At 43.2% G+C, this 26,464-nt stretch overlaps 1 protein-coding gene across 1 annotated transcript; it reads left to right on the forward strand.

Moving 5' to 3' along the window:
- The first annotated feature begins 1,920 nt into the window (after positions 1-1,920).
- LOC134872156 (fibroin heavy chain-like) lies at positions 1,921-25,462 on the forward strand. Its single transcript, XM_063895313.1, has 54 exons — positions 1,921-2,044; positions 4,601-4,762; positions 5,365-5,598; positions 7,057-7,152; positions 7,512-7,601; positions 7,696-8,178; positions 8,265-8,345; positions 8,462-8,509; positions 8,618-8,680; positions 8,773-8,820; positions 8,978-9,040; positions 9,142-9,186; positions 9,317-9,475; positions 9,651-9,686; positions 9,768-9,946; positions 10,035-10,199; positions 10,559-11,113; positions 11,442-12,072; positions 12,191-12,214; positions 12,336-12,649; positions 12,717-13,019; positions 13,335-13,575; positions 13,638-13,859; positions 13,966-13,995; positions 14,144-14,254; positions 14,437-14,547; positions 14,629-14,661; positions 14,841-14,876; positions 14,977-15,264; positions 15,360-15,407; positions 15,793-15,846; positions 16,025-16,117; positions 16,230-16,253; positions 16,763-16,783; positions 16,984-17,010; positions 17,178-17,204; positions 17,372-17,431; positions 17,737-17,841; positions 18,027-18,419; positions 18,508-18,546; positions 18,711-18,761; positions 18,868-19,098; positions 19,293-19,343; positions 19,429-19,719; positions 19,823-19,864; positions 20,373-21,107; positions 21,222-21,239; positions 21,317-21,631; positions 21,866-21,919; positions 22,291-22,365; positions 22,879-22,926; positions 23,154-23,177; positions 23,449-23,514; positions 24,054-25,462. Exons 1-54 carry the CDS (start codon positions 1,969-1,971, stop codon positions 24,095-24,097), a joined length of 7,863 nt encoding a protein of 2,620 aa, XP_063751383.1. The 5' UTR covers positions 1,921-1,968; the 3' UTR covers positions 24,098-25,462.
- Positions 25,463-26,464: the final 1,002 nt, after the last annotated feature.

Genomic DNA, 26,464 nt, shown 5'->3' on the forward strand with positions numbered 1-26,464 from the left:
CAAGACATGGCTGACTATGAACTGCAATGTATATAACCATTGTATAATTAAACTTAGGACCAGGGAATGCATTTCAAAGTATGTCGTAAAATACACAGCACTAATTAACTCCAATTTACAGTCTTACAGTCTGTATGTCACCAGACGTGTATGCCTTTAGATTTTCCGACACATTAACGTCTGGACAACATGCAAATGTTGGTCTCTGTGTTAACATGCGCAGGTCTTAGTGTAATTATGTCCGCACGAAGGATACAACTGAAGCGGAAAGTAGTTCTCAGAGTGAATAAACAGGTTGGATTTTCGCACTGTACAAACTAACTCTGCTATTTGTTGTTTCCTCCGTCTTCTTCCACTGTTGAAAGCTTTTTTCCAGTCAGTCTATTCGATCGCACTGAGGGAATTATTTAACATTTCACTTCCCTTGCAAGGAGTCTGGACTTCACACCTGTATTAATGACCATGCAAAATGTCTAGTATATGGCTCTAGGCATATAGTTTTCATTTTTCCCTCCATTCTTCAATGTTCTTGCCCCATTATTGTTTCACCGCATAACTATGTGATTGCATCAAAGCCGACCAAAAGCATACTGGGTCTGAAAACAGAGCAGTAAAACTACAGTTTAAGACCAATTATGGGTGCTCAGGTAGGTCTGCCTCTCGCTTTCTTTCTGTCCAACACACACACACACACACACACACACACACACACACACACACATACAAATGTACACAAACATTTAGGCAATGCAAGCACACATTAATGCAGAAATACAAATATACAACTTTCTCCTTTTCTAATTGAGCCGTTTTGAACCAAACTCAGAGCCAAAGGTTTCTACATGATCACATCTCAGAAATATGTGCAGGCTGTTGTAATCAAGACTTAGCTGCTGGTTCAGTTATTTGTGATTTATGATTTAAATAGTGGAATCTCATGGCTGAGGCAGCAGTCCGTGAGCAACCCAACTGCATTTTTACTAAGCTGGAAAAGGATGTATATAAATGATTGATCCTCATCTGTGAAGCTATGCAAAAGGACGAGCAAATCACTCACTGAAATTGCTTCTCCCATCCTCAGCCTCTCAGTGTTTAAGGTGACATTAGCGCATTTACTTTATGTGATTTCAGTCCCATTATCTCTTAAGTAAAAGTATGTTTCAACCAGCTTCAGAAATCAACCCTCAGGCGCTGGGACAAAAACGAGGTATAATCAGAGCAAGAGCACATTGTCCAAATAAAATCCTCTTCTTATTGTTTGTATGTAGGCTGACTGGTGTGACTCTATGGCAGCTGAGACTCTGCAGGGCAACAGGTGGTTTTCTCTGTTACTATTTGTATGTGCATGATTGGAATATGCTTTGCAAAATAGTGATAACAATGTTTGGTATGACCCACAGAAACAAAAGTAAACTAAACCATGTGGGGGAGCGTTTATGTAAGAAACCCACACGTCTTTTTAAAACAACATATTATAAACGGACAGCAAAGATTAATGAAATATACTTTAATGAGTCATGTTGTCGCAACTTAAAATCAGCTGCTGCTTTCACAGACTCCGTTACCTCTCATACATGTTCTGTGTGTGTGTGTGTGTGTGTGTGTGTGTGTGTGTGTGTGTGTGTGTATGTGTGTGTGTCTCTCTCTCTCTCTCTCTCTCTCTCTTAGGCCCCCACCCACCCTTCATACTGCCCCTTTTTCTGGCAGAAGAGAACCAAATAAATGCAGCTCAACAATCATTGGGGGGTTAGAACAACCCATTTGGTTTAATGAGGTGATCCACTGTTTCTCTTCTCTCCCCTTCTCTCTTTTCTTTCTGTGTGTCTTAGCCAATTACACAGTGCCCTGTCTTGCATCCTGTCCCATTTTTTTCTGTTCTCACTCATTTTCCCTCTTTTTTTCTTAAGGCCTTGTTGAGCCCTGATAAAACCTGGAACTTGTGAGAGGAGAGGGACATTTGGGAGCGAGATGGCGAAAAGGATGGCGGCCACGTACCTACATGTCGTCTTTCTCCTGGCTTTGTGGAAACCTTCACTGCAAGGAGGTGGGTTCCCTTTACTGCATGTGTGAGGTGCTCAGCAGTGCAGCACCTGTAGATCAGGTGTCACATTCAGTTTGATTAGCACTGTTTGCAGAGAAATGATTTTATGTGCTGTTTTATGTGGAATTTCTGTGATTTGATGTCAATTTGGTTTCTAGTAGAAATTGTCTGTAGGTTATTGTTGATGACGGTAAAGATGGCAGGTTTTGAATCAGAATGAAAACTGTAAATGTGCGAAAATCTGCCAAAGAGCTGAACCAATTTTAGTGTGGTTAAAAAAATATATATAAATATATATATTTTGTTATGCTCTGTAATAGAAGCAGCTATTACTGGCATCATCATTATCAAGTAACGTTGGCAATCTCTGAACCAAACGTTAAACTCATTTGTAGTCTCCCTGTAACATTAATTATCTTGATGTAAAGGAAATCAAACTGAGTTTGTCTGGAGGATTTTTATAGAAATTGTAAACATTTAAACGCTGTAATAAAGAACAACAATCCTTTGAAAAACCACAGTATGATATCATTGCTTGTTATCTTCCATCTCTTCCTCCGCACGAAGTGTGAGATTGTAAAAACAAGGTTATTAGGATGAGCAGTCTAAATCTTTTAATGAGGTGCTGCACCTTTAATGGGTTGCTGCACCTTACTTTGATGGACCGTATTAAAAGTTTTAACGATAACTGTGTCCTTCATACCTCATCCCTCTAGTTCCTTGTCTCACTGTGTAAGCTTTTAGTTGGCAGAGGCAACAAGATTTCCCTCATCTTATTCCTCGAGAGCAAGTGAAAAAAAGCAGTTGTGGGCGGCTGTGTAATTTAAATTCCTAAAGTATCAGGGTGAACCACTGCATGCTTTGTAGAGAGTTAGTAGTCATTTCATTGATTGTTCATGTTTTGGTTTTTACTAAAAGGACAGGATGAGTAATTGATAATTGAATAGTAATAATTGTACTGAAGTCGTTAATAGTCAGTAAGAATCATTAATATACTGAAAACCTCTCAGCACAGAATATTGATGGTAACAGCAAAGTTCAAACTGTTGGAAACAACAGACTGTGTGACGAAGGTGATAACGTTTTAGTTCCTGTATTAGATGGGATGAGCAGAATGACATGAACATTGGTGACGTTGCGATTACATGCATAGACTTTTTTCTGAGACTCCATAAATAATTTAAAGGGACAGTTCACCAGAACTCCAAAAATGACCCATCTAGACCTACGCAAAAACTATCAACAGTGATGAAAAGCTCTATAGGAACTAGAGCTTCTTGATTCTACGGGAGCTGTCCGATAACCATTTAGATTTTGATGTGATAGTGGCCCTTGATGAAATATGAGTCATTACAGTCTTATCCCTTTGGAACCATAAATGTCCATACCAAAATGTGTGCTGATTCATCAAGTAGAAATCTGTCAGATAGATAAATGTGTTTACCTCTTAGTGGCCCTATAAGAAAAGTCATGAGATTATCATAGTCCACAGAGTTCCCTGGAGATCACTAATATCTTTTCAAAATGTCCTAGCAACCCATCTAATAGACTTGAGGTAATTCAGTGTACAAGCACTTGGCTGACTGAAAGACGTATGTTGTCATCCCTGGAGCCACATAGCCAGAGTGTCTAAAAACCATAATAGCTACAGTGTGATATCATGGACAGCGATACAAGATATGCAAACATTTCTAATTCAATCAGGAGATATATTAAAGTCACTCTTTTTTTAAACAGTGAACCCTCGAGAATCTGTCACATGTATTGTTTAAATACACATTAAATAACCTATTATATGAATTCACTGCCAAGCACAACTGCTGTTTTATTTCACAACACCTCTCTGGTGAATATGAGCGTACTGTTGTACCCTTCCAATGGATAATTTCATAAAGATTATTCCCATAACAACATTTGTTAGGGCAGGAGGTTTCTGTCCTGCAGAATCACTGAACAGTTAAGCTATGTACAGTGTGTTGGTAATGTGCTGTACATGGCATTACTGTGAGATCAGAAACTCACATTCTTCAGGATTCCCTACAGACCTATTCTTTTCACATCTGGGCGATATCAAAAAATAAATAAAACCCTTTCCTTTTATAGTTGTTGGCTCTCTGGGTTTCTATTTTTGGCTATCGTCACTTTTGGAACAAAACATAGGTGTGAGAATTATGACCAATGATGCATGCCTTTTGGATGAAGGGGCTTTTGTTATCAGCTACAGAGAAACTGAGAGCCCAGGGTTGATAATCGCCAAGACAAGCAGACATATAAACACACTTTTTCTCTGTGCTAGAGCGGCATTTGATCCCGGTTGTTTTATGAAATCCTTTGACAAATGAAATGGGTTTTATTAAGTGCTGGCAAAGGGGAAGAAATAATGCCTCATTAGACTTGAGTAATGACTCATATATTTCACATTCAACAAAACCCTGTTGACCATTAAACTCTGCGTTTCATTTTGGAATTGGCTAATCTAATCGGTTTTCCTGAACAGAAAAACTTAACTTGAAAAATCCCATTGTCATCTGCTGTGACTGAGCTGCTTCTTTCTATCAGGTGTGTATATACCTGCTGGTGGCGCTGGAGCTGGCATAGGAGCCGGGACTGGATTTGGACCGGGTGGGACTGGCTACGGCCCTGGAGGAGCTGGGACTGGATTTCAGCCTGGTGGAGGTGGAGGTGCTGGTCCTGCAGGCTTTGGACCAGGAGCAGGTGGAGGTGGATGTCATTTATGTTTTCTGTTTAACACCCATGTCATAATATGGGTTATGAGCATACTATAGAGACGGGTTATATAATCTGCTTATAGCATTGTATAAGTATCGTTATAAGCATTATTAAAACGGCATACATCACAATACTTTCAAAATGTAGTTTAGAACTACGATTTCATAGTGCTATAAATACAATGCATTAAAAGTATGTTAATGATGCATTTTTAAACATTGACATCATTGAAAGTGTTACCAAAGGTAAAAATGTGAGGTCAGATACCTCACGTTTTACATGAGAGAAAACATTGTTGGGCGACTGTGGCTGCGAGGAAGTGTGGTCGTCTTTCAACCAGAATTACTTTTATTATGTAAAGCCCTCCGAGGCGTCGAAAAGACCAGATAAAGCGCTACATAAGTACAGTCCATTTACCATTTACATACAGCTGCTTCAGATGCAGTGTTGGTCATAATATATTGGTATCTTGTCTTCATCTATGTTCATTTTTTTACGTTTTCCCTATTTTAGTCTCATATGTAGCCTGTTTTTTTTTAAGTAGCACTCATCAGCCAATCTGCTGTAAATGTCCCAATGAATGTGTTCCTCAGGAGGATATGGTGGTCCAAGACCAGGAGGATTCGGACCAGGAGGAGTAGGACCTGGAGGAGTCGGACAGGGAGGAGTCGGACCTGGAGGAGTTGGACAGGGAGGAGTCGGACCTGGAGGAGTTGGACAGGGAGGAGTCGGACCTGGAGGAGTTGGACAGGGAGGAGTCGGACCTGGAGGAGTCGGACCTGGAGGAGTTGGACAGGGAGGAGTCGGACCTGGAGGAGTTGGGCCTGGTAAGACAAATATTGCTGGTGGACATCTTGATACCTGTAGAGCAGTAAGTCTGGTATGATTTCCTACAAACTACTGTTTTTGTCATAGACGGCTTCAGTTGACGGTCTGAAGGGGCTGTCTGATAGTAAAGCTGTGAAAATAATCGGAATCTGATTTTATTTATGTGACTTAAATGTTTTCCTGCTGCCCCAATCCGCAGCAGAAAATTGCTAAGCTACCATTCTGTATCTTTTGTAAGTTTCTTCAAATTGGTGGCATATGGACCGGTATCTACTGTAGGTAATACACTGAAAATGGATACACAAATTAACAACCCCCTTTAAGCACCTACTGTATTTTTCATCTAACTTTAAAATAGATTTCCATAGGTGTAGGATAATTAATAGCATGCCTGTACCAATTTACAATTTGCAAACCTAGTCTGATCAGACGAAAGCTGGCTAAGAAAGATTAATGCTGGTACATCAAGATAATTAAGTAGTGTGTGTTATTAACACATAGATTGCCAACAGATTGCATGTTATGTTAACTTGCACTGTGTGAAATTTACAATAATAGGAAGTTCTCTGCTCTGCACACACAGACCAGTGGAAGCCCCTGTACTCCAAATATTGTTCCTTGGTTAAATCAATGCAACAGGATAAGGATTACATACATGTACCATTATTTCATTTCCTCATTACCTCAGTGTTATATGGTGTTGTTGAAGGGCCACCCATCCTCATGTACACATACAGTGATAAAGGCTCATGCATTAGGCATGGCAGGTCCCTGATAAAGGACGGAAGTCATCACGTCAGTCAGAAAGACTGATTTGTTTTGGAATTTCAGGCTAGCTGTTTTTCCTACGAAAAACTGCAAGTTGCCTCAAACAATGAGGAAGGTTGGTGATAATATCCGAATGACCCTCAGAGGTAAAACCTCAGTATTGTGTAACCTATTGAATTCCAACCATTTTAATTGTGGATAGAAAACAGGTCAGTATAAGCACAGGAAACAGACTTTCTAGTTTTTCCCCATAAAACCAATTAAAAGTTGTGCAAACACTTCAGAAGACTGAAATGTTGTTTTCAGCCTCTGAAACATTGCACTTTCCCATTAAAGTTGTTTGTGGACATCACCTTTGACTTTGAGAAACCAGGATGGAAATGTTTGACTACTTTTTTACATTTTATGAGCAAATAATCAATAAATGAAATGTAAGTTGCGGCCCTTACCAAGTTCAAATAGTTTAATGAGCCTTGAAAGGTGGAGATGTCATAACTCAGAATAAAGTTAAAGAAAATGAATTTACAAGTTCATAACCCACCTTACCTGGACTATTTTCAACAGGGAATGAGGGAATTTAATTTACAAGTAGACACACTGGATTCATTAATGTATGATGCAGTATATCCTTGTCAATAGAGCAAGTATAGGAAGCACTGAGTACTATATCTCTTTGATCTGCCCATTAGGCCCCGGGGCAGGAGGATTTGGTGGGCGAGCGCTTGGAGCAGGAGGCCTCGGGACTGGCGTAGGTCTGGGAGCTGGAACAGGCTTTGTACCTGGAGGTCAGTGCTTTGTCAACCTCTGTATCGATACATGATGCCCAATAACAGCTTAAACTGCATATGTTTGTTGCTATATATTCTTAAGAAAGATCAATTAATAAATGCATTAGTCATGTAAGTCCATTGAGAGGTTGTTGATGCAACTATGACAATCTTTGAGCAACATAAATATCGCTAGCTTATGCTTTTGTATCTATTGCACAATAACCCTGAGGCAGCATCAGGCTGCTCTTCTGTAACATCAAACAATAATGTTGAAAATGTTTCTCTTCTACTTCACTGGGCACACACCTAGAATTTGTAGTTATTGCTTACCTTCAACAAAATATGTGACTTAACATATCTCTATCCTGACAAAGGTGGCTATGGAGGCTACGGAGGGGGTTATGGTCCAGGTGCTGGTCAATACCCAGTAGCTGGTAGAACTGGTCCCAAACCTCCTAAAACAGGTATTGACTGTTCATTACATAGTTTAATGATTACTGAAATATGAACAATTTATAATATTTAGTATTTCTTTTTACCCTTCGGAACAGGTTATAGGCCTGGTGGTGCAGGAGTTGGGCCTGGCGGTGCCGGGTTTGGGCCTGGTGGTGCAGGAGTTGGGCCTGGTGGTGCCGGGTTTGGGCCTGGCGGTGCCGGGTTTGGGCCTGGTGGTGCAGGAGTTGGGCCTGGCGGTGCCGGGTTTGGGCCTGGTGGTGCAGGAATTGGGCCTGGCGGTGCCGGGTTTGGGCCTGGTGGTGCAGGAGTTGGGCCTGGCGGTGCAGGAGTTGGGCCTGGCGGTGCAGGAGTTGGGCCTGGTGGCACTGGGTTTGGGCCTGGTGGTGCAGGGGTTGGGCCGGGCGGCGCTGGGTTTGGGCCTGGTGGTGCAGGAGTTGGGCCTGGCGGCGCTGGGTTTGGGCCTGGTGGCGCAGGAGTTGGGCCTGGCGGTGCTGGAGTTGGGCCTGGCGGTGCTGGAGTTGGGCCTGGTGGAGCTGGAGTCGGGCCTGGAGGAGGTAGATAATTTGATTTATATTATACTATACAGTATAGTCAAATATACAATACAATCGAGAACAAGTTCCAAACAAAATGCACTTAGGATAAAGTGACTCACTTGATTTTTGTTTCAGTTCCAATTCTGCCGCAGACTGGCACAACAGGCGGAGGGCCAGGGGGGAAGAGCAGTGGTAAAGCATCAAAACAAGTTCCAGGTAAAAAAAGAAGACGACAATCTATGTTCTTCCTGAAGGATTTGCAACCTTCCTTCAGTTAAACCAGAAATAAAATTTTTGTAAAACATTCTATATCTGGGCTTGCTGTCACACAGGACTTGGGGTGCCGGGACTCTATCATGGTGGATATGTACCAGGCCAAGGTATGTTTAAACACAAGTGACATGAACATATATTACACTTTTAGCATTCAGTGTTTTAGAGTTGTATCAGTTTTCCTCAGCAATGGTCGTCTGATATTCCCTGGCTAGGTTTTGGAGGCCGCGGTGTTCTCCCTGGAGTGGCCACAGGAAATGGACTTGGACCTCAGACTGGTTTGTTATTACACTCGATGTTAATCAATCTTGTAACATCACAAATTGGATTACATCCCTAAAAACTGAAAAATGTGCCTTAATCCCTTTAGGGGCTGGTGTACTTGGCCAGGGTGGTGTTGGACCAGGAGGGGCAGGCAGTAAGTGTCACAAAGTCCTGTATAATATTACAAGGGGATTTCAAATGTATTACTTAAACTTGAATTAAAACATTTATTAACAATTATATAAATATTATTAGAGGCTGCATTTGAGTTTCACAGGATGAGCATCCAAGTGTTGTATTTCTCTCCTCAGATGGCCGGGGACCGCAGTTGCCTGGGGTTTTTCGTGGTTACCCTCTCATATCACCAAAATCAGGTACATTGGAAACAGTGATGCAGCTGCATATAGAGTTAAGGAACGTCAATGATAAATGCAAAGGTTGACACACAGAAAATGATTTATCCTTTAACGTACAGGGACGGGCAAATCGAAGAATCCAGCCAAATATGCAGCTAAATACGGTAAATACACATTAGTGGAGGTGTCAACCTAATATTCAACATATGATGGTTACGTAATTATTTGATGTGTTGCAGTATTAAGCGTTTTGTTATAATCAAGTTTCCTAAGCTCATCTGTTTTCATGACCAGGTGGAGCTGGAGCTGGTGGAGGTGCTCTTGGTCAAGGAGGTACTTTGGGGGCAGGGGCTGGAAGACTCCCAGGAGGAGGAGCTGGAGTCACACCAGGATTTGGAGGTGGGGCTGGAACAGGCAGTGGGCCTGGAGCAGCGGGCAGCATACCTGGCTTAGGTAAATCTGGAGTAGTGCACATTTGTAGGGCTACTAAAGGGACACTCAAGTTCACAATTCAACTATCAAAGAATTGATTTTATAATTCCTGGGATATTTTCAACAATTTTTATAATTTAACATTTGAAAAGGTAGTTAAGTGTTTAACTGGGTGTTGATATTTTTTGTTGCATAGGTTATGGTCCGGGCTCAGCCAAAGCTCGCAAATATGGTGAGTCATTATTCAAAATAACATTCAAATAAGATAAGATTTTTTCATCTGTAGTGCTAAAAAATGCTTTTAACTTTCCAGGTCTGCCTGGCGGTGCAGGCACTGGTGGGGCTGGAGGCCTTGGCGGAGGAGGACCAGCAGGAGGAGCTGGAGTTGGCACGGGAGTCGGACCTGGCTCTGGGGTTGGTGTTGGTCCAGGTGGTGCCGGTACTGGTGCTGCTGGAGGGCTTGGTGGCGGAGGACCAGGAAGAGGAACTGGAGTTGGCACAGGCGGTGGACCTGGCTCTGGGTTTGGTTATGGCCCAGGTGGTGCCAGTACTGGGTCAGGTGGCCTAGGTTATGGTCCAGGCGGTGCAGGGACTGGTGCAGCTGGAGGGCTTGGAGGACCGGCCGGAGGAGCTGGAGTTGGCACGGGCGTGGGACCTGGCTCTGGGGTTGGTTATGGCCCAGGTGGTGCTGGGACTGGCCCTGGAGGAGTGGGTTATGGGCCAGGAGGAACCGGGTCTGGCCAAGGTGGAACTGGAACTGGATTAGGAGGAGCAGGAACAGGACCTGGAGGTAATTATGAATCTGTTTTTTTGAATTATTTAGTAGATACGACTTAAGGTACATTTTTTAAAGTAGTTGCTTAAATTACACACTATGGTTAACTTACAGATTGCATTGCTTTAGCAAAAAGTAATATATGATTAATATGTTTGTGTTCAAGGGTATGATGCAAATGCCAAAGCTCGAAAATATGGTAATTATCATTATATTATCACATGCAACGTATTACTTTTTACAAGCATTATATAAAGAATATTTTAAAATGAATAAAACATGGCCTTTTCTGCCTTAAGGCATGTTGAGTGGAGCACTTGGAGGTTCAGGAACAACTGGAGGAATCAGGCCTGGTGGTGCTGGTACAGGCTATGGGCCAGGAGGAGGAGTCGGGCCTGGTGGTGCTGGTACAGGCTATGGGCCAGGAGGAGGAGTCGGGCCTGGTGGTGCTGGAACAGGCTATGGACCAGGAGTGGGAGTCGGGCCTGGTGGTGTTGGAACAGGCTATGGACCAGGGGGAGGAGTCTGGCCTGGTGGTGCTGGAACAGGCTATGGACCAGGAGGAGGAGTCGGGCCTGGTGGTGCTGGCACAGGCTATGGACCAGGAGGAGGAGTCGGGCCTGGTGGTGCTGGCACAGGGTATGGACCAGGAGGAGGAGTTGGGCCTGGTGGTGCTGGCACAGGCTATGGACCAGGAGGAGGAGTTGGGCCTGGTGGTGCTGGCACAGGGTATGGACCAGGAGGAGGACTCGGGCCTGGTGGTGTTGGTACAGGTTATGGACCAGGAGGAGGAGTTGGGCCTGGTGGTGCTGGTACAGGCCATGGACCAGGAAGAGTCGGACCTGGTGGAACTGGATCAGGAGGAACAGGAACAGGACCTGGAGGTAATAATACACTAGAACTTAAATTGGTTTTCGGGAAATTTGCCAATGATGATGCAGTAGTTATGGCTTAAGAGAAACAATCCAGTTATAAGACAGAACTGTATTGCGTTAAAAAATACATATGTATAATCAGCCTTTTTTGTTTGTGTTGAAGGATATGATGCCGATGCCAAAGCACGTAAATATGGTAATTATAGTCATATTATTTGAATGTAATTGAATGCAACTTTTTGACTTTTTTGTGTACTGGTTTTAATAAAGTACATCATGACTATTATGATAACTGTTTTGCCCATAGGCATGTTAAGTGGAGCACTTGGAGGTCCAGGAACACGTCCTGGAGGAGTTGGGCCTGGTGGTGCTGGTACAGGCTACGGACCAGGTGGAGGAGTTGGGCCAGGTGGTGCTGGTACAGGCTATGGACCAGGAGGAGGAGTTGGGCCTGGGGGTGCTGGTACAGGCTACAGACCAGGTGGAGGCATTGGACCTGGTGGTGCTGGTACAGGCTATGGACCAGGAGGAGTCGGACCTGGTGGTGCTGGAACAGGCTATGGACCAGGTGGAGGAGTCAGACCTGGTGGTGCTGGTACAGGCTATGTACCAGGAGGAGTCGGGCCTGGTGGAGCTGGTACAGGCTATGGACCAGGAGGAGTCGGACCTGGAGGTGCTGGTACAGGCTATGGACCAGGAGGAGTCGGGCCTGGTGGAGCTGGTACAGGCTATGGACCAGGAGGAGTCGGGCCTGGAGGTGCTGGTACAGGCTATGGACCAGGAGGAGTCGGACCTGGTGGTGCTGGTACAGGCTATGGACCAGGAGGAGTCGTGCCTGGTGGTGCTGGTACAGGCTATGGACCAGGAGGAGTCGGGCCTAGTGGTGCTGGTACAGGCTACGGACCTGGTGGAGCTGGATCAGGAGGAACAGGAACAGGACTGGGAGGTAATTATGAACTGGAAGTTTGGTGGTTTTTGGAAAGTGTGTCAGTAGCTATGGCTTAAGAGACTATCCAATCATAAGACAGAACTCTATTGCATTAACAAATACATATGTATAATCAGCCTTCTATGTTTGTGTTGAAGGATATGATGCCGATGCCAAAGCACGTAAATATGGTAATTATAGTCATTTTATTTTAGTGTAATTGAATGCAACACTATTATTTGTGTATATAGTTGTTTCCAACAAAGAACATTATGACTACTATAATGATTGTTTTACTGATAGGAATGTTAAGCGGAGCACTTGGAGGTCCAGGAACACGTCCCGGAGGAGTCGGGCCTGGTGGTGCTGGTACAGGCTATGGACCAGGAGGAGGAGTCGGGCCTGGTAGTGCCGGTACAGGCTATGGACCAGGTGGAGGTGTCGGGCCAGGTGGTGCTGGTACAGGCTATGGACCAGGAGGAGGAGTCGGGCCTGGTGGTGCCGGTACAGGCTATGGACCAGGTGGAGGTGTCGGGCCTGGTGGTGCTGGCACAGGCTATGGACCAGGAGGAGTCAGGCCAGGTGGTGCTGGTACAGGCTATGGACCAGGTGGAGGAGTCGGGCCAGGTGGTGCTGGTACAGGCTACGGATCAGGAGGAGTCGGGCCTGGTGGTGCTGGTACAGGATATGGACCAGGAGGAGTCGGACCTGGAGGTGCTGGTACAGGCTATGGACCAGGAGGAGTCGGACCTGGAGGTGCTGGTACAGGCTATGGACCAGGAGGAGTCGGGCCTGGTGGAGTTGGTACAGGCTATGGACCAGGAGGAGTCGGGCCTGGTGGAGCTGGAACAGGCTATGGACCAGGAGGAGTTGGGCCTGGTGGTGCTGGTACAGGCTATGGACCAGGAGGAGTCGACCCTAGTGGTGCTGGTACAGGCTACGGACCTGGTGGAGCTGGATCAGGAGGAACAGGAACAGGACCGGGAGGTAATTATAAACTGGAAGTTTGATGGTTTTTGGAAAGTGTGTCAGTAGTTATGGCTTAAGAGACTATCCAATCATAAGACAGAACTCTATTGCATTAACAAATACATATGTATAATCAGCCTTCTATGTTTGTGTTGAAGGATATGATGCCGATGCCAAAGCACGTAAATATGGTAATTATAGTCATTTTATTTTAGTGTAATTGAATGCAACACTATTATTTGTGTATATAGTTGTTTCCAACAAAGAACATTATGACTACTATAATGATTGTTTTACTGATAGGAATGTTAAGCGGAGCACTTGGAGGTCCAGGAACACGTCCCGGAGGAGTCGGGCCTGGTGGTGCTGGTACAGGCTATGGACCAGGTGGAGGAGTCGGACCAGGTGGTGCTGGTACAGGCTATGGACCAGGAGGAGTCAGGCCGGGTGGTGCTGGTACAGGCTATGGACCAGGTGGAGGAGTCGGGCCAGGTGGTGCTGGTACAGGCTATGGACCAGGTGGAGGAGTCGGACCAGGTGGTGCTGGTACAGGCTACGGACCAGGAGGAGTCAGGCCTGGTGGTGCTGGGACAGGATATGGATCAGGAGGTGTCGGGCCTGGTGGTGCTGGTACAGGCTATGGACCAGGAGGAGTTGGGCCCGGTGGTGCTGGTACAGGCTATGGACCAGGAGGAGTCGGGCCCGGTGGTGCTGGTACAGGCTATGGACCAGGAGGAGTTGGGCCCGGTGGTGCTGGTACAGGCTATGGACCAGGAGGAGTTGGGCCCGGTGGTGCTGGTACAGGCTATGGACCAGGTGGAGGAGTCGGGCCTGGAGGTGCTGGCTACGGACCTGGAGGTAAGATGAAAGATAAAGATGTATTAAAATAAGAGGTTGATACTGGTTGATACTGGTTGATTCTGGTTTTACTCTTATTATATCTTGATGTGTCTACATTGTGTAGGTTATGCTGGTGCCAAAGCCAGGAAATATGGTAAGAAAATGCAGTTTTAATGTAGATGCATCTGTTCATCATTAACATGTCACTATATCTGCCATGAACACAGCCTGCAGTTTGTCATCAGAGTGTTAAGTCCTGTCAGGTTGGTTTAAATTTTCCGATATAATGGTGCTCTCTAAAGGTCTTCCTGGAGGTGCTGGTGGTGCCCTGGGTGCAGGAGGATACCTGGCACCTGGTTCAGGAATTAGTACGGGAGGTGGACCAGCTGGCTTTGGACCAGGCAGTGCTGGAGGTATGAAGAGGAAAGACAACATAAAAGAAACAAATTCTAGACTTGCTTTTCCTTTTTGTAGTTCTTTAATTCATTTTACATCATCAATCTCTTATTTTGAGACTAAATGTACATGATTTAAGTGACACAATGACCCTGTGTCCTCGGCTAATATAAAAACTACCTTGGGCATTTTGGAAAAGGAACAGGATATGGACCTGGTGGATATGTGCCTGGGGTTGGACCTGTGCCTGGGACAGGATATGGACCAGGTGGAGGCTATGGTACCAGACCAGGAATTGGATATGGACAAGGTTCCGTTTTTATTTTGTCCACAACAAATCTTGAAGAACTCAAATTCAGCTGAGTTTTAACTTGCCCTTCTTCCTTTTCAGGCTATGGAGCTGGATCAAAAGCCGCTAAATATGGTATTACAATTTCATTTTGTTTTTCTTGTTTGTTAACATGAACTGTAAGTTAATCGAAAAGGTTGTTGTGTCATGACATGGCAGCAGAAATCCAGTAGAAAAGTATTTCAAGAAATCACTGTGTTTTTAATCACACAAGTTGTGAATATTTAATACATTTAATTTATTATGATCCTCAGGTTATGGAACAGTTGGATCCAAAGCTGCTAAGTATGGTAAGTTTGTGTATATTTTATAGATGTTTAAACTGATGAATAGAACTGTTTATAAGGACATCTTTCAAATTTACCATATTATCTATTTTATGAACTGCAGGTCAACCTGGAGGAGTTGTACCTGGGGCAGGATCTGGGAATGGGACCGGAACGGCAGGATCTGGCACTCCAGGATCTGGAACTGCAGGATCTGGAACAACTGGACCTGGTACTGGTACTGCAGGAACTGGTACAGCAGGACCTGGGACAACAGGATCTGAAACTGGTACTGCAGGTGCTGGTACTGCAGGATCTGGTACTGCAGGATCTGGCCCAGGGACCGGCACTGGTGTTTCAGTAAATGGCACTGACACAAGTAGTGGTGCAGGGACAGCAACTGGAACCAGTGGTAAGTCTTTGTGTTAAGGTTGAATTATATCAATTCTGGTTACTCATTAAATATTTGGAAAATCTATGTGTGTTAAACTGTGTATGCTGGATTAGGAGGAGGACTTGGACCCACAGGAGGCACACCAGCACCTGCATCAGAAGGTATTTGTTCAGTTTAGCAAAATGCAGCACTATAACACATTTTCAACACATATTATCACAATACATTTACTCATAGGGTTCCCAATGCATTTGTTATACTATAAAAGATGCTTTATATGAATGAAAAAGAGAGCAAATGAAGTGAGGTTCCAGATTAGAGTTATAAATAATACTGTAGAAAACGTTCCGCCTTTAAGGGAGGGACAAGTGAGTTTGATTCAACTCTTATTGGAAGGGAAGAGGGAGACCCCAAACGGTGTTCATCTGAGTGCAGTTTTCTAGTCTAAAAATGATGCCATTGTCTTTGTGAGAATTATTCCGTTTACGTACAGATCAGAAGCTCTTACAGATGCAGAACCATTTTAAAATCCTGACATTATTCCAGGTGATGGAGGAGCCGGCAGTGTGATAGAGGGTTCTGGAAGTTCTGGAGGTGAAGGTGTGTCTATTACAACTGTAAATATGTATTTCAGTTTAGCAATCTGATGGTTAAACAAGATGGCCAATAGACTACACAGAATTCATCTAGAATGCTAAATATGCATCATGCATTTATTCTTTTAGTATCAACTGTACATTCTGTTAAAAAATGTCCTTGTGTGTGTATAATAAAACAGGAGGTACTGGTGTGACTGGCAGACCTGTGGGTGAAGGAGGTGACGGAGATGTCTTGGGTGGAACAGGAATCCCCATCATTGGAGTAAAACAAGGTATCTTATATCTTATATATAGATAAAGATTATCACAAGCTAAGGTGTTAATTTACTCTGTGACTATTTATTGTTGTCTCTCATCTTTTCTTTAATGACTTCCTTGGAACAGGCCTCAACGGGACAGAAGTTCCAGGTCAGTGTTCATTTTACAGCCAGCCAGCATATTTGTCTGCAAGCACCGCATGTTCATCTAATTCTGTCAGAGTACATCTGTTAGTCAGCCAGACATCACAATAACCATGAAGTGGATTTTAATTACATACGTTCCTTTGCTTCCCATTACATTGGGAAGCGAACAGTGTATCTAGGATTTTGTTTTGGTGCCACCAAGTGGACATTTCTAAACACTATTTTTTTTAACTTGACTGGACTCTGAGGTGTAGAACAAAACACATTCCCTCCCCCAAAGAATCCAGCCTACACAGGCTTTATAGATCACTGCTGGACTTTTCTTTTTTTTTACATTGATGCCATTTAACATCTCTTACATTTAATTATTTTGTATCTTAACAAGGCAAAATTAAAAGGCCAATATATCCACACTTGGCCAAAGTACTGCATGTAACACATACAAGAGACCAACAAATGTGCTTGCTTACTTTGATCTAACAAAGCTGACCCTTTTGTTTTCATATCCTACAGGTTCAACAGGAGCTTCTCCTGGTGAGTTGGCATAAAGTACACTCAAGACGTTATTTATAAGATGTTAATCAAAATAATGGTAGAGTAAAGGACTATTGCTCAATAACAGCACAGTATGACAATACATTTGCCTCACAAGATACAGTGGCATATCACGCTATCACGCAAGCTTTTCATGTTGATGCTGATCACAATATTTCTCCACCTGAATGCTTTCACAGCTGTCACTGGCTTACCTCTACCTGAGAGTGAGTGTTTTATTTGTACCTCCTAACAAAACACTGGCACCACAGAATACTTCATAGCAGACAGACCCTTGCTAAGCTAGCTACTAACATATATAACCTTGAAATGTATTGCAGAAGTGTTTCTGAATGATCAGTGTCCAGGATAAACTGTATTTCAATTTTTTCAGTTGGAGGTGAGGCTGTGCAACCAAGTGGTACGCAAACCTGCATTTCACTTCCAAAATATGTAGCAGATGTTGAGGCTTGCACTTCCTGTATTGTTAATTGATTTTGCAATTGTGCCTCCTCATATAAAACATTTTTACTTTTGGATTCAAAATATTTCCTGATGTTTCTTAAATTTCTCAAATTAATTGTGCAGGTTCTGATGGTGATCTTTCAAGTGGGACACTGCCGGGAGCCAAACCTCTCAAACCCCCAGGTGAATAGAATAAAATCTAATTTACCTTACCTATTATCTAACAGCCTTTTGTTCAATGGCACAATACAAAGCAACAAATTATATAACTTCTTATGTATGGTATTCAAACCAAACAGCCTTCTTTTAAACTTTATATGATACATTACCTGTTTTTGTTTATGGATTTCGTGGAAGCTAATAGGGATCAACATGGAGAATAAAAAACACTCACCAGGCTTCTTTGCTGTAATAATGGTTTACATGTAATAGTTTAATACTTACCTCTAGCTGTAATACACGTGTGGTTTGCTATGCTCCATCTGCAGGTGTCCCCAGAGGTGACACGCCGGGTGAAGGAGATGGAGAGGGAGGTCCTGACGGAGAGAGAGGTGGTGCAGGGGGAGCTGGAGGAACACCCAAACCACCAAAAGGTGACATTTTTGCCGTATGACTGTAAACACCAAATTGAATGTATTACATGTGACAACTTTATACATCTATGTGTATCAAGTTTCTACTATAACCAGTACAAATGACTCACATAGAGGAGGTAACAGAAAATGTTCATACAAATAAATAAAAACATGGATTTTATCTTTTTATTTTTTAAATTAAGCATACGGACCTGATGGGACTGTAGCAGGAAGTGCAAGTGGTGGACCAGGTGGATCAGGGGTGGTGACAGGAGGTCCTGGAGGAGTTGGAGGAGGTCCAGGCGGAGTTGGAGGAGGTCCAGGCGGAGTTGGCGGAGGTCCTGGAGGAGTTGGAGGAGGTCCAGGCGGAGTTGGAGGAGGTACTGGAGGAGTTGGCGGAGGTCCTGGAGGAGTTGGAGGAGGTCCAGGCGGAGTTGGAGGAGGTCCTGGAGGAGTTGGCGGAGGTCCTGGAGGAGTTGGAGGAGGTCAAGGTGGAGTTGGCGGAGGTCCGGGTGGAGTTGGAGTAGGTCCTGGAGGAGCAGGCTTGGTACCTGGGGCTGGTGGAGTAGGAACAGGAGCATTTAAACCTGGAAAAAGTGAGCAGATGCCATGTTTTGATCTCTAAAATGTTTGTGTATTCAACCCAAACATGTTACAATTATGCTTACACTTTATTAATTACAGGCTATGGTGCTGGTGGAGCTGGAGTTTTACCAGGTGGAGGTGTGTAAACTAACACTATCAGTCTTTCAACCTTTGATCACACAGACAAATTGTGTATGTTCTTCCATTGAACCACGCCGTCTTTGATAAAAGTGCTTTTAAAGTTTGCGAACAGATGACTGAAACTTATCTGATATACACATTATTATTTTCATTTCTCTAAGGCTTACGTTACCCGACTGGAGCTGCAGTAGGCCAGGGAAAATCAGGCAAAGGTTTGATAAACTGTGAACTATATTCTTCCCGTTTTAATCAATATCTGCAATATATGGGCGATGAAATAAGCTACCTGATGCATTCTATGTGTTTCCCTTCCATCAGTATATGGGACTCTCGGCGCAGGGCAGGGTAGGGTTGGTCCTGGCGGTTTTGGACCTGGTCCGGGTGGATATGGGGCAGGACCCGGAGGTTACGGTGCTGGTCCAGGTGGATACGGTGCAGGACCTGGAGGCTATGGAGGCGTTGGTGGTGGAGGTCCAGGGGGTGCTGGGACCCTCGGAGTTGGAACTGGAGCTGGTGGTGGACCAGGGGGATATGGTGTGGGTCCGGTTGGTAAGTTGACCTAAATAGCACATAATTCAAATATTGGTTTAAGGAATATTTGACCCCAAAATGATCATTCATAACACTACAATACAATGTCAAAACATTTAGAGTCTCTCTATGGTTGAGCAACTGATGTACCATGTATAATTTTGGGGGTAAAATATTTCCTTTACTTATCTATCATCATATCTGTTATTCAGTTTCAAGATACGGCACAGGACCAGGACTGAGAACCGGCAAACCCTCAAAACGTATGATATGAATTTACAGATATGCAGAGAACAAAGACAAAGATTTATACAGAGATGTGAAAACTAACCAATATTTGTTTTTTAGGTTACGGGGCAGGAGTTGGTGGTGTTGGGCCTGGTGGCTACGGGACTGGACCAGGTGGGGTTGGCCCTGGTGGTTCTGCTGGTTACGGACCTGGTGGCACTGGACCAGGAGGATATGGGCCCAGCACAGCAGGGACAGGACCAGGTGGTGTCGGAACCAGGCCAGGCGGATTTGGTCCTGGCGGTGTTGGCACAGGAACAGGCAGCTATGGGCCTGGAGGAGCCGGAGTAGTTCCTGGCGTTTATACTGCTGGAGGTCAAGGACTAGGAAAGAGAAAGCCTGCCAAATCAGGTATAATAGTCATGAATAATTACACTTATAAAATACGTTTTACTGAAATGGCATAGGTCATTATGTTTTAAGATATATTCATGCTGGTAACTTCTTCTCATAGGCTATGGATCCTCCTCTCTTGGTGGAGCAGGCTACGGACAAGGTGAGAAACACTTTAAAATGTGCAGATTGTTTAGGGATTATCTCTACTGTATGTCTGTATACCATAACTACCGTAATCATTAAAAACAATCAGGACTAGGAACAAAGTTATTAAGAACAATGTGTGCTACATGGATACTTCTCTTGTTCTGTGTACTAACTGTGTATGTTATCTTGACACATTCATATGCATCTAAATCTATCTGGAGACAAATTTCAACTGAACATTGAATTGGCAGACTAGAGCAGTACTTCTTCTACCTACTTTGAAGTAAAGCAAGGTAATGGCTTCTACTTGGATTATTAACAGACAAATTCAACCATAAAGCACACTTCATTCAAACTGAATAGAAACTCACCAACACCGTCAAAGTGACGCCTTTCTGTTGCTCCAACAGCTATATACGAAATATGCCGGCTCTACGGGCTGCTTATACGTGCTTACTCACTAATAATACAATACTGGCAGCTTTTAAGTAAAAAAACTAAACTAAGCCTGTTTTTTTTAGGTGCAGGAGTTGGGCCAGGCAGATTTGGGCCTGGGGGAGTAGGACCAGGAGGTGCTGGCACAGGAACTGGAGGCTTTGGACCAGGAGGTGCTGGCACAGGAACGGGAGGTTTCGGACCAGGAGGCGCTGGCACAGGAACTGGAGGTTTCGGACCAGGAGGTGCTGGCACAGGAACTGGAGGCTTCGGACCAGGAGGGGCTGGCACAGGAACTGGAGGTTTCGGACCAGGAGGCGCTGGCACAGGAACAGGAGGTTTCGGACCAGGAGGCGCTGGCACAGGAACAGGAGGTTTCGGACCAGGAGGCGCTGGCACAGGAACGGGCGGTTTCGGACCAGGAGGCGCTGGCACAGGAACTGGAGGTTTCGGACCAGGAGGCGCTGGCACAGGAACTGGAGGTTTCGGACCAGGAGGCGCTGGCACAGGAACGGGAGGTTTCGGACCAGGAGGTGCTGGCACAGGAACGGGAGGTTTCGGACCAGGAGGCGCTGGCACAGGAACTGGAGGCTTCGGACCAGGAGGCGCTGGCACAGGAACGGGAGGTTTCGGACCAGGAGGCGCTGGCACAGGAACTGGAGGTTTCGGACCAGGAGGCACTGGCACAGGAACAGGAGGTTTCGGACCAGGAGGCGCTGGCACAGGAACTGGAGGTTTCGGACCGGGAGGCGCTGGCACAGGAACTGGAGGCTTTGGACCAGGAGGCCCACGTTTCGGAAAAAGGAAACCTTCTAAATCTGGTAAGTAATGATCATACAAGTGAAACTGAAAGGTAGTTAATACACATTGCACGGACGGAGAACTCGATAGAGAATATAGAAAACTAACTATGATTCTCATCTGCTTTTTTCCAGGTTATGGGTATGGCTCAGGTGAGTTGAGGGATGATGATTTATTTTGTTTAATAAAGTATATAGATGTGCTTATGTATTTGGACTTTTCCTGGCAGGACGATTAGGAGGAGGTGTAGGTGGTGGTCCTGGTGGAGTTGGAGCTGGACCTGCAGGCTATGGCCCAGGAGGATACGGACCAGCTGGAACAGGGACAGGTTTAGGTTACGGGCCTGGAGGTGCTGGAACCGGGGGCATTGGCCCAGGAAGTGCTGGAACCGGGGGCGTTGGCCCAGGAGGTGCTGGAACTGGGCCTGGGGGTTTTAGACCTGGAGGAGTGGGTGGATTTGGACCTGGTGACCAAGCACTTGGGAACAGGAAGGCTCCTAAATCAGGTTATGGCTCGTCGTTGGGAGGAACTAGCTATGGACCAGGTGAAGTTCTCTACTGATGCAGATATCCCATTAAAAAGAATGATACAATTCATTTTGGTGCTGGATCTTTACCAGAACAATGAAATACAATGCATTGAAGTTTTATCCACATGATAAAACTTGACTGTAAACCTCTTCTGTCTCCATCTTTGTGCTGTTTATTCCTTTATAAGTCTGTTTAATGATCATACATCTATCCAATATGACTCAATTACTCTAACCCCAACTCATCAGGTGGTGGAGCAGGGCTGCTTCCTGGTGGAGGAAGTGGAGGTATCAGAGGCTCAGGTGAGCTTCTTGTTTTTAATGGAAATAATTGCTAAAAACAGGTAGTATTAGGTTTGACCAAAAACATTATATTGTTCTCGTCTTTGTAAAATGTGTTGAAGTTTCATACAATAACAAAGAGCTTAACTAAAGCTGTCAATAGTATACTGTATAGGGCTGCTTAACGACTATTTCCATTACTGAGATTATTATGCAAATATATTATTTTGTTGATTGATTTATCATTTCATTCTTAGTTTTATAAAATAATGAAAACCCATGTTTATAAAGGTCAATGTGTAATCAGTAAGTTGTTGCAGTTCTAATGCTGTGTGTTATTTTTTGCTTTTTAGCGTTTGACTGACTTTGCATTTATACTCACGTTTGCCCAGGTAGTGCAGCAGGAGGAACAGGAGGTCCTGCAGGAACAGGTCAGGGAGTAGGAGGAGGCGCAGGAAGCTTACCAGGTCAGTTTAGGTGTAGCAATGACACAATGCACAACAGTAATACAAGAGCTCAATATTCAAGATTCAAAAGCTTTATTGACATGTGCACACAAGCTATAGTGTAGAAATGGCAAAGAACAGTTTAAGTCCCAAGCTCCTCCAACAATTCGACGTAGTTATATAAAGACATAAAACATAATCATTTGCATTTTTACATTGGAAGACAAATGCATTTCAGTAAATCTCTGTCAAAAGAGAAGTGTGTAGAATTTATAATGAACCCAAAAATGTATTTTGGTCAAAAAAATAAATCAATATTGTCCAAAAAGGTGTAGGCAAAGGCTAACCTTATTATACCTAACCTTTGTACATTTCATGTTCTAATAGTTATATTGGTTTCCCCCATATCCCCACACAACAGGTAGGGTATGGATCCATGATAGATCAATACAGTACACTGAGTTTTGATAAAGATCTATAGTTTGCTAGTGGATGTGTATTATGCAGGCTGTAATGTGTCTATTGTTCCAGCAGGGGGTGCTGGCCCTGGCTTTGGTGGGGTGGCTGGTGGAAACTATCCAGGTAAGACACTTTATCAATTTTATACTCTCCCTTTTTAATCCCACAATATATTCTTTGTCATTTTAAAAACTATAAGTGACTACGAGTAAGAAACCAATATTTTGATCCCGAATGATGAATAATTTTTGGGGCATATTTTCATTCAGTCATTCATGAGATAACACATGAGAACATTGTACAGATTAACTATTGTTATCTACTCTGTCTTTCCTGTTATTGTTCTCTAGGATATGCGGGTGCCGGGCAAAAATGTAAGAAAACTCACAGTGACCTCTGGGATGAGCACGCTCTAATCAGCTTTAGCACTCACACATAACAAAATATGTCCTTGTTTCATAACGTTTTTTAATTGTTCAGTTTAAAGGTTGAGGATTGTCTTACTCCTAAACACAAACTACAGAATATTGGACATTGGAATTATTGATGACTTGTACTTTAATTAAAATATAGTTAAAAAGGCTGATAATATTTTAAGGTTGTTCGCTGCATAATAACTTTTTTCTTTACTTTTATGTCCTTTAGCCAAGTCACAGATGGCAGCCAAATTTGCAGCCATGCAGGCCTTATTGGGAGCTGGCGGCTACAGAGGTAAAACCATACACTTTGTACACAATAAAACACTGTAAGGGAAATTTGTGAGTCAACTTAAATTTCAAAATAAACTTTAGCACCATTCCAGCATATATACTGTGTGTATATGTAGTAACCTCAGTTTAATTAATGTTCTGCTGAGCAATCATCTTCCTCCTTCCACTTTAAAGAAAAATGATTTGATGTTTCATCTTTCCTCTGACACTCACCATGATGACCGTTCAACTTTGAATTCAACAGCTACTTCTATGTACACTCTTTGTCTGGTAAAAGCATGTTTTTTCAAGAACTGACATGTTAGAACTGCCCCATATTGTAGTCTAACAACCACAAATACAGGAACTAGGTGGCTGTGAGGTTAATAAAAGAACGGACCCTTTTAACTGAGAAACAACACCGGCTGGTTTGTCTGAAGTGCGACTTAAAATACTTTAGTTAACTAAACTTTAGTTAGCTAAACTTGGTCTTAGTCTGGTCTTTACACATTTATGTATGGTATGTCATGTGAAGAATAATTTTCTCTGTCCTATACTTAGGCGCTGGCTGCCAGGGTAAATACTGTGGCAGAAGGAGGAAGTGAGAGACCGGCTGACAGGAAGTGACCTCATTAAAACAACAGTGGTGCTATTGCATGTTTTCAGATTGTAAATGTCTTATCTACCATAGGAGCTAAAGCTTCAACACATTCCACATGTTAAACTTTTCATTTGCTTGGATATACAAGGGTATACTTAAAAAAGAGTGATGTTCTCTACCTGTTAGGGTCAGGGTTGCAGGCTGCGGTGAAATCTGTCCTTTAAAACACAATTCTGTAAGGGGATACATTCACTATAATGGAAATGTATTTTCTCCATGAATCACCTTGTGACTGGGGATCCAAAATCCCAATTAGCAGGTTGAGAACATCTCAAATAAGGATCCACATTTCTTCGGAAGCTGTACTAAAATACAACTGTGTGTTTTTGTTATTGTTGTTGAACACCATGTGTGTTCATGTGTGAGTATCACCATGAATCCTGATACAAAGGACACCCTCAGGGCAGCTCCTTCAGACCTGTCTGCATGCTGACAAAAAGTTTTTAAAAACTACAAATCTCCAAGGCAATTCCTTATCCAGTTAGAAAGGACTTTGTTCAAGTCAGCAGATGTAGTCTAAGTGCAAACACTTTTTCTGTCAAGACAAAGAAACAGATTGTTGCTATTTTGGGAAAAATGTAAACAAAGTGGATTTTTTTGTAGTGCCATGTTTTTACTGTTCATGATCTGATCTCTGAAAACAAGTCTGTGTTCATTTTGACTTTGCTTTCAGTAGCATCGACAACAGCCGAGGATGAAGGTCCTCAGATGTAAACACTTCTTCCACTCGTGCACACCATTATAAGCACTGTTTTATAGCTACATAAACCTAATTAGCAATATTGTAAACTTACATGCATATTTTTCATTCTCATAAGGATGTATGTGAGGTAATATGATTTGAATACGTGATATGGCATTTAAATGGCTTCTAAAGAGCATTGATTACTGTGTTTTTATTGTTAAATGTACCTCCTTTAACACTGTTGTTCACTTTTGCTAGTCTTTTTAAATTATGCTGACAAAAAGCAGAAGGCTCAGAGCTTTATCTATTTAGTCTCATTTTAAGAATTCAAGTGCATTGATACAGTATTAAATATTTGAGTTATTTTGTGTGTGTGTTTCCAAAGTTTTAATACTTATGTATTGCTACATTTATTACAAGTGCTTTGTTTACTACATTGTGATTGTGATGTCCTTTGGATAGAAAGCGTAATTGATTCTCATGTTGCATTTGAGCTTACATTTGTGTCTTTATATCTAGCTCAACATGTGTTTTTAACATCTGCATTCTTTATGTGGCCTATGAAGAAAATGTTGCACTTTTGTACACTTCAGACAATCTCTGAAATAAAAACAAATGACCATTGACAGTTTTTTTGCCGATTTATGTCAGCTATTGTTGTTGCACAACAAGGGAAACAGTCAGGTGGGGTTTCGGGCAAGGTAAAAGCAGGAAGCTGCACAGTCAAAAGCAGATTACGGTTTGAACAAGTTATTGTGTGGATGCAATGTGATAACCACAAGTGAGGTGGAGCAACACACTATGGCCAGGGTAGGCTAAAAAAGTGTGAGCAGCAGTCTGTCGTCATCCTGACAAGAGTCAGGAAATGTGCTGTGCTGTGTATTAAACTCTAAACTGTATTACACTTCAGAGTTTAACTCATGACACAATAAGAAGTTTACAGAACAGGTGCAAGCAATGACTCAATCAATTAAGTCCATAGAGCTGCAAAGATGTATCATTAGTCAATGAATCATCAACTATTTAATAAATGTGTGTAACTTTCCTTATGATTGACATTGGATTTTAAATGTGATATTTTTGGGGGGGATGTCCTTCACACACTATGACAGACAAATACATTCTGAAAAGTTTGAGGAGGTAATGTTGGGGTTTGGGAAAAACATCTGACTTAATACGCCAAACAACTAAATCGAAAGAAATTAATGGACTTTGAATTTGAAGATAATCAATAGTTGCAGCCTTAAAGTATTAAAAGAATTAAGTATACAACATAACCAGAGATGGAGGATAAACAGTAGAAAACTTATTGGTAACCTGAGTTTTATTTATTTTCTACTTTATACTGAATAATGGCAATATTCTTCTCCTAGTTCTGAGCTGTTCACCATGCTTGTCCTTTAACGGAGTTCTTGTGTTAGTTCTGTCTGATGAATAAAGCGCTGTTGTGTAGGATCAGGACAGTGCGGTAACTGGGGCATTCATAAAGAGATTATGTCTGTGCTGATGGGAACAGAGCTCATTTCAAAACAGAAAGACTCACTGACTCTCACACTACTTCTGCGAAAAACACACTCGTTATAAACACCCGAGTAGTTCCAAACCCTGTGGACTCTGCTGAGGAGT

The sequence above is a fragment of the Eleginops maclovinus genome, chromosome 11, assembly GCF_036324505.1.
Source record: "Eleginops maclovinus isolate JMC-PN-2008 ecotype Puerto Natales chromosome 11, JC_Emac_rtc_rv5, whole genome shotgun sequence".
Classification (NCBI taxonomy): Eukaryota; Metazoa; Chordata; class Actinopteri; order Perciformes; family Eleginopidae; genus Eleginops; species Eleginops maclovinus.

Bases quoted from the DNA above. Each gene is read 5' to 3' on its own strand.
- LOC134872156 (XM_063895313.1), top strand. From the start codon at position 1,969: ATGGCGAAAAGGATGGCGGCCACGTACCTACATGTCGTCTTTCTCCTG. The intron at 11,114-11,441 runs GTAATAATACAC...TTGGAGGTCCAG, and splicing joins AACAGGAACAGGACCTGGAG to GAACACGTCCTGGAGGAGTT. The intron at 17,205-17,371 runs GTACGCAAACCT...TTAATTGTGCAG, and splicing joins TGAGGCTGTGCAACCAAGTG to GTTCTGATGGTGATCTTTCA.